The sequence below is a fragment of the Oncorhynchus nerka genome, linkage group LG10 (assembly GCF_034236695.1).
Source record: "Oncorhynchus nerka isolate Pitt River linkage group LG10, Oner_Uvic_2.0, whole genome shotgun sequence".
Classification (NCBI taxonomy): domain Eukaryota; kingdom Metazoa; phylum Chordata; class Actinopteri; order Salmoniformes; family Salmonidae; genus Oncorhynchus; species Oncorhynchus nerka.
Genome location: NC_088405.1, coordinates 13,627,044 through 13,635,786, shown reverse-complemented (window position 1 = coordinate 13,635,786; position 8,743 = coordinate 13,627,044). Strand labels below are relative to the sequence as shown.

Sequence of the window (8,743 nt, the reverse complement as noted above, 5' to 3'; positions counted from 1 at the left end):
GAACACATTAAGTTTCAGTGAAAGAAACTGTCCTGCACTGCTGAATTGAATGAATTAATGAAATCCTATTACTACAAACATAACACCAAACATCTGTCTCTAAAGAAACATTCCGCTCATTGGTGTATAAAACTCATGGTTCCACCATTCGGGTGCCAGGACAGAGAGAGCTTGGACTGGACTGAGCGGGAGCTGCCCTCCCAGGGGTGGGAGGGCCAAGAGACCTGAGGTGGCAGAACGGGGTGTAGGGTTTGCTCATAGCCTGAAAGAAGGGAGGGGCAGTTCTTCTTGCTGCTACGTAGGCAAGCACCATGATCTTGTAGTGGACGCAAGATTTGACTGGAAGCCAGTGGATTGTGCAAAGGAGCGGGTTGACATGAGAGAACTTGGGAAGGTTGAAAACCAGGCGGGCTGTAGCATTCTGGATAAATTGCAGAGGTTTCATGGCACAAGCAGAGAGCCCAGCCAACAGAGATTTCTATTAGTCAAGACTGGAGATGACAAGTGCCTGGATTAGGACCTGTGCTGCTTCCTGTGTGAGGTATGGTCATATGGATGTTGTAGAGCATGAACCTGCGGTAGCGAGACGCTGCTTTGATGTTTTCAGAGAACGACAGGGTGTTGTCCAGGTTCACGCCAAGGTTCTTTGCACTCTGGGTGTGCGACACTGTGGAGTTGTCAATTGTGATGGAGAGGTGTGATGATATGAATGAGCCAAGTGACTTGGTGTATAGAGAGAAGAGGAGAGAAACTAGAACAGAACCCTGGGTGACACCAGTAGTGAGAAAACGTGGTGCAGACCCAGATCCTCTCTACTGATGGTTCCCAGTGTCGAAGGCAGTGGATAGATCTAGGAGGATGAGAATAGATGAGAGAGAGTCTGCTTTGTCAGTACGGAGAGCCTCCGTGGCACAAAGAAGAGCAGTCTCGGTTGAGTGACCCGGCCTGAAGCCTGACTGGTTAGGGTCAAGAAGATTGTTCTGAGAGCGATAACGAGAGAGTTGATCAGAGATAGCACGCTCAATTGTTTTGGAAAGAAAAGAAAGGGGTACAGGTCTATAGATTGATGTCAGATGAGTCAAGTGTTGGTTTCTCAACAGTTTTCCGTGTGTATCAAGAATGGTCCACCACCAAAGGATATCCAGCCAACTTGACACATCTGTGGGAAGCATTGGAGTCAACATGGACTGGTATCCCTTGGGAATGCTTTCAACACCTTGTAAAGTCCATGCCCTAACAAATTGAGGCAAAAGGGGTTGCAACACAATATTAGGAAGGTGTTCCTAATGGTTTGTACTCTCAGCGTATGTCAGACTTGTTCTGGAAGAGGTGGACCAAAGAGTATCTTCCTGAGTTGCAGGAGTAACAAAAATTAACACGAGACGAAAATTTCTCTCTGGGGACATGGTTCTCAGCAATATGACTCTTATCTCTGTACAACGTGTTGATGGGGTTAAAGGTTCCAAACTGTCTGTTCATCACGTACCTGTGGCCTCAAGGTAAGTTTTGAATTGGATTACAAATAGCCTTTATAAATGGTTCACATAATTCTTTCAAAGTGATGATCTGAAGACACTACTTACCCTTCTCCTTCCTGAGGTCATCTGTAAACATGTAGAGTAGATGGAAGACAGTGAGAACATCATTAACATGAACACTAGAAGATGTAGTCTCTCTCTGGGACTCCTTGTCTCATATCAATGATCCAACATCAGAAGGAACATCTTCAATGAGCTCAAAATAACCTTAAAACGTTTTCGTACTTGAAGTCGGTAAATTAAAGAGAATGTTACTTTTGTGGTTCTAATAACATTTTCAAAGTGATGATTTGAAGACAGTACTTACCTCGATTCTCAGTGAGGTAATCTGTAAACATGTAGAGTAGATGGAAGACAGTGAGAACATCATTAACATGAACACTCGAAGATGTAGTCTCTCTCAGGGACTTCTTGGTCAAGATTCAATCCAATGTGCGCTATACTGCAGGGCACTTCACAGCTGACAATGCAGTTTTTTAAAGGCATTTTCCACCGGCAATCACAGAGATCACATTCATGGTAAACACTGCACATGTCGATTCATGTGTAAAATACCTTTAAAAGTCTGTTATAGTGTGCTGTGTTATAATGTGCCTTGAATTGAATCCCGGCCTTTGTCTCATAACGCTGTTCCAACATCAGAAGGAACACCTTTAATGTGCTCAGCCACAAAAAAAGACTTAACATGCTTCACATAATTCTAGTAAAGTGAAGATCTGAAGACACTACTTACATTTCTGTTCACAGAGGTCATCTGTAAATATGTAGAGTAGATGGAAGACAGTGAGAACATCATTAACATGAACACTAGAAGATGTAGTGTCTCTCAGGGACTCCTTGTCTCATATCAATGTTCCAACATCAGAAGGAACATCTTCAATGAGCTCAAAATAACCTTCTTAAAACGTTTTCGTACTTGAAGTCGGTAAATTAAAGAGAATGTTACTTTTGTGGTTCAAATAATGTTATTGAAGTGATGATCTGAAGACACTACTTACAATTCTGGTCACAGAGGTCATCTGTAAATATGCAGAGTAGATGGAAGACAGTGAGAACATCATTAACATGAACACTAGAAGATGTCGTCTCTCTCTGGGACTCCTTGATCAGGATTCAATCCAATGTGCAGTATATCGCAGGGCACTTCACACCTAACAATGCAGTTTTTTAAAGGCATTTTCCACCGGCAATCACAGAGATCACATTCATGGTAAACACTGCACATGTCGATTCATGTGTAAAATACCTTTAAAAGTCTGTTATAGTGTGCTGTGTTATAATGTGCCTTGAATTGAATCCCGGCCCTTGTCTCATACCACTGTTCTAACATCAGAAGGAACATCTGGGGTCAATCAGAAGTTGAAACAATAACAAAACATGATCCACTGTTTTGGTAAGAAGCTGAGGGAGGGGCTGGAGAAATAATATCACTCTCAAATTCATAGAGCTATGGATGTAAGGACTGACCATCCATGATGCTATATCAACATTATAGTTTCAAATATGTTTGGAGGCTGTATAGTGTCTGCTTGCATTTACTTTGTTTACAAACATTGAGATAAAACAAGGTTATATTTTGGATTCTGATGGGGTACAACAGTTAAACTAAGCTCTTTAATCATTTATAAGTTTTATTCTTCAAGAATCAGTGGGTACATGTAATTAATTTATAAGTCAAAAAATGGATGTAGCAACTACCGATTATGCCTTTGTGCTAAAAAAAAACAGTGTTTAATTAAATTTAGCAAAGAGATGATCTGAAGACACTACTTACCCTTCTCCTTCCTGAGGTCATCTGTAAATATGTAGAGTAGGTGGAAGACAGTGAGAACATCATTAACATGAACACTAGAAGATGTAGTCTCTCTCTGGGACTCCTTGTCTCATATCAATGATCCAACATCAGATAAAAGTCAGGGAACATTAATATGTTCAACATGAAGTGTTCTACTTCACTAGAAGTTACATCTTAGTATTTAAAGTATTATTTAAAAATACTACTTACTCCTCTCCTTCTTGATGTCAACTGTAAATATGTAGAGTAGATGGAAGACAGTGAGAACATCATTAACATGAACACTAGAAGATGTAGTCTCTCTCTGGGACTCCTTGTCTCATATCACGTATCTAACGTCACAAATCATAATTGAATTCCACCACCTAAATGAGTCCAGCGTACCTCTGTGAGACAACTACCTCTGTGAGACAACCAGCGTACCTCTGTGAGACAACCAGCGTACCTCTGTGACAACCAGCGTACCTCTGTGACAACCAGCGTACCTCTGTGACAACCAGCGTACCTCTGTGACAACCAGCGTACCTCTGTGACAACCAGCGTACCTCTGTGACAACCAGCGTACCTCTGTGACAACCAGCGTACCTCTGTGACAACCAGCGTACCTCTGTGAGACAACCAGCGTACCTCTGTGAGACAACCAGCGTACCTCTGTGAGACAACCAGCGTACCTCTGTGAGACAACCAGCGTACCTCTGTGAGACAACCAGCGTACCTCTGTGAGACAACCAGCGTACCTCTGTGAGACAACCAGCGTACCTCTGTGAGACAACCAGCGTACCTCTGTTAGACAACCAGCGTACCTCTGTTAGACAACCAGCGTACCTCTGTTAGACAACCAGCGTACCTCTGTTAGACAACCAGCGTACCTCTGTGAGACAACCAGCGTACCTCTGTGAGACAACCAGCGTACCTCTGTGAGACAACCAGCGTACCTCTGTGAGACAACCAGCGTACCTCTGTGAGACAACCAGCGTACCTCTGTGAGACAAACCAGCGTACCTCTGTGAGACAACCAGCGTACCTCTGTGAGACAACCAGCGTACCTCTGTGAGACAACCAGCGTACCTCTGTGAGACAACCAGCGTACCTCTGTGAGACAACCAGCGTACCTCTGTGAGACAACCAGCGTACCTCTGAGAGACAACTACCTCTGAGAGACAACTACCTCTGAGAGACAACTACCTCTGTGAGACAAATATATTCTACTCTGCCACCACTTCTTAATTTCATTTATTAAATGTGACTGGTCCATCAGTGATCCTGGTGTATCAGAGACTACCTCTTTCTAGTCTAGTGGTCCTCTACAGTCTCAACACATCCTGTTCTAGAACATCAACATTAATGTGACTGGTCCATCAGTGATCCAGGTGTATCAGAAACTACCTCTCTCTAGTCTAGTGGTCCTCTACAGTCTCAATACATCCTGTTCTAGAACATCAACATTAATGTGACTGGTCCATCAGTGATCCAGGTGTATCAGAGACTACCTCTCTCTATTCTAGTGGGCCTCTACAGTCTCAACACATCCTGTTCTAGAACATCAACATTAATGTGACTGGTCCAACAGTGATCCAGGTGTATCAGAGACTACCTCTCTCTAGTCTAGTGGTCCTCCACTGTCTCAACACACCCTTAAAATCAGGCATCAGTGTCAACATGTTAATCACCTGCAGGTTAAAATACATTGCAGACATTTTTTTCTAACAATTAAACATTCATATAATCTGTCCATTACCTTTTTTATTACGTATGCAGTAGATAACCAGAGCTAACCCAATCACAGTGACGGCTCCCAGACAGCATAACACCATGAAGGCCATTCTCCATGGGGTTGCGTAATCAAACAACTCACCTAAAACACACACATCAACAACAGGGTTTGGTACTAATACTACCACACACCAACAACAGGGGTTTGGTACTAATACTACCACACATCAACAACAGGGCTTGGTACTAATACTACCACACACATCATTACACATCAACAACAGGGTTTGGTACTAATACTACCACACATCAACAACAGGGTTTGGTACTAATACTACCTCACACATCATTACACATCAACAACAGGGTTTGGTACTAATACTACAACACATCAACAACAGCGTTTGGTACTAATACTACCACACACATCATTACACATCAACAACAGGGTTTGGTACTAATGCTACCACACATCAACAACAGGGTTTGGTACTAATACTACCACACACCAACAACAGGGGTTTGGTACTAATACTACCACACATCAACAACAGGGCTTGGTACTAATACTACCACACACATCATTACACATCAACAACAGGGTTTGGTACTAATACTACCACACATCAACAACAGGGTTTGGTACTAATACTACCTCACACATCAACAACAGGTTTTGGTACTAATACTACCTCACACATCAACAACAGGGTTTGGTACTAATACTACCTCACACATCATTACACATCAACAACATGTTTTGGTACTAATACTACAACACATCAACAACAGGGTTTGGTACTAATACTACCACACACATCATTACACATCAACAACAGGGTTTGGTACTAATACTACCACACATCAACAACAGGGTTTGGTACTAATACTACCTCACACATCATTACACATCAACAACAGGGTTTGGTACTAATACTACCAACCAAAGCCTTTGGTTAAAACACATACTGTACATTAACACATCAATATCTCCAGTGTTTCATGTCTAAATAATACTATGTTGTTACTCACTAGGGAGGTGAATCTCTGTCTCCATCTTCTCATTGATCCGGCTCTGTTGGACTCTGCAGGTAAAGCGGTTGGTGTCAGTCTCCTGGACAATGACATGTTGTTTGACTCTGTAGAATCCCTTGAAGTCTCTATGTGTCTCAGGAGGACCAGCAGAGAGATTGACTCCTTTACTGTCCAGCCACACCAGCTCAGGCTCAGGGTGCCAGCCTTCTGATTCACACAGCAAACCCATCCCTCCCTCTCTGTGTCCCTCAATGGACACCACTGGCTTGGATCCTACAACTACAGACACACAGATAGACTGAATGTTACCTGGTGACACGCTGTGAACAAATAGACACATATTGTACATTAACACATCAATATCTCCAGTGTTTCATGTCTAAATAATATTATGTTGTTACTCACTAGGGAGGTGAATCTCTGTCTCCATCTTCTCATTGATCCGGCTCTGTTGGACTCTGCAGGTAAAGTGGTTGGTGTCAGTCTCCTGGACAATGACATGTCGTTTGACTGTGTAGAATCCATCTAAGTCTCTGTGTGTCTCAGGAGGACCAGCAGAGAGATGGACTCCTTTACTGTCCAGCCACACCAGCTCAGGCTCAGGGTGCCAGCCTTCTGATTCACACAGCAGACCCATCCCTCCCTCTCTGTGTCCCTCAATGGACACCACTGGCTTGGATCCTACAACTACAGACACACAGATAGACTGATGTTAACTGGTGACAGGCTGTGAACAAATAGACACATACTGTATCCAGTAATATGAAGGAAAGAGGTGATGTCATTGTACTGTAATTAGATTATTACATTAACATGAAAATAAACCTCACCTTTAACGAGGACTTGAACAGTGAAATCATCATACCAGCTCTTTGACTGAATTAAGCATTTGTAACGTCCCTCATCAGTGCCTTGTACCCTGGTCAGTTTTAAAGAGGTGTTTCCCCTCCACAGTTCCTCTTCAAACAGTGAAGTTCTTCCACTATAGAAGAGAATCTGATCATCTCGTATGATTCTGTGGTTTTGGTAACGAAAGACACGACCGTCTAAGAAATCCAGGTTAAGCCAGTCCACTGTCATGTCCTCTGCACTGATGTTGGGTTTGAGGTAACAGGGCAGAATGATGTCATCACCAGCTACAGCAACAATGGAATCAGTTGGACCAAGAACTTCAAACTTCTCTGAAGAGAACAGACATATTAACAGTTTCAATAGTTTACAGTGGTTTCCTCTCTCATCTACACTGATCTGAAATACACTGTAGTATATATAGTAGTACTAGACACTGTAGTATATATAGTAGTACTATACACTGTAGTATATATAGTAGTACTATACACTGTAGTATATATAGTAATACTAGACACTGTAGTATATATAGTAGTACTAGACACTGTAGTATATATAGTAGTACTAGACACTGTAGTATATATAGTGGTACTATACACTGTAGTATATATAGTAGTACTAGACACTGTAGGGTATATAGTAGTACTAGACACTGTAGTATATATAGTAGTACTAGACACTGTAGTATATATAGTGGTACTATACACTGTATAATATATAGTAGTTCTATACACTGTAGTATATATAGTAGTTCTAGATACTGTAGTATATATAGTAGTACTATACACTGTAGGATATATAGTAGTACTATAGGGTGGAGGCCTACAGAAGAGTTGGATTCACCATTAGTTTAGTTTTTACAACAGTGCAGAGGAAGGAAAGGAGACAAGGAGAGGAATCCACCTTAGGTTATGCACCTTAACACTACACAAGCAACTAAAGACACAATGAGATACTATTAATCACACACACACCAGTGCAGATGAAGGAAAGGAGACTAGGAGAGGAATACACCTTTGGCCAGACACCCTAAAGGGGTCTCCACAGTTTACACAATGGAGCTGACGGACAATAGTAGTAGAACTATGTAGACAGAGAAGCAAAAGGACCTCCGTCGGCCCCGTTTGATTAGACTGTGTAGAACCCTTAAGACCACAATAGTGACTAAAGACACAATGAGATCATATTAATCACATACACAGAGGTATGAAAGGCAGTGAGATATTAAATATGTATTCTACTGTACCAGAGCCTGCTGTGTGTAGGAGATGTAGAAGAATCAGACACAGACATTCTCGTTGAGTCACCTTCATTCCTGAAGACAATTAGATTCATCATAAAGACAAAGACTAACACAACTTGAAACCTGGAAAGCAATACTGTGGCATTAATTATACAATAACAATGGATAACATAGTATAACACATTTCAAAAGACAACTAGCTGATCCATTTACCTGGTTGAATCAGTCCTATTGAGGCACTGCAGTCTGATAAATGTACTAGTGTTCTGTGATCAAACTATTGTGATGTGATCAAACTACCTTCTTATTCTTTCTATTCCTTGGGACAAGAACCTGTTCAACTGCATCGCTGCACACAACTGTTGCATAGTGAGCTCAGAATCAGATAACATGGGTGTGAACTGTGGTGGTAAGTTTTGGTTGTGGATTCTAAGCTTGGCTGATGTGCAGACCACATGACAGAGAGGTCTATAAACCCAAGCAAAACACATTATAGTTTACTTAAATCTGTGCCACTCCTTTTATACAGTATGATATGTTTATGTTAGGTTACATGACTAGACTAGATGT

At 41.8% G+C, this 8,743-nt stretch overlaps 1 protein-coding gene across 1 annotated transcript; it reads right to left on the bottom strand.

Moving 5' to 3' along the window:
* Positions 1–485: 485 nt before the first annotated feature.
* LOC115127974 (butyrophilin-like protein 10) lies at positions 486–8,594 on the bottom strand. Its single transcript, XM_065022888.1, has 9 exons — positions 8,387–8,594; positions 8,177–8,245; positions 6,912–7,262; positions 6,487–6,768; positions 6,079–6,360; positions 5,072–5,188; positions 3,544–3,564; positions 3,313–3,333; positions 486–667 (listed from the first exon to the last, which is right to left on the bottom strand). Exons 2-9 carry the CDS (start codon positions 8,241–8,243, stop codon positions 486–488), a joined length of 1,323 nt encoding a protein of 440 aa, XP_064878960.1. The 5' UTR covers positions 8,244–8,245; positions 8,387–8,594.
* Between the last annotated feature and the right edge of the window lie 149 nt (positions 8,595–8,743).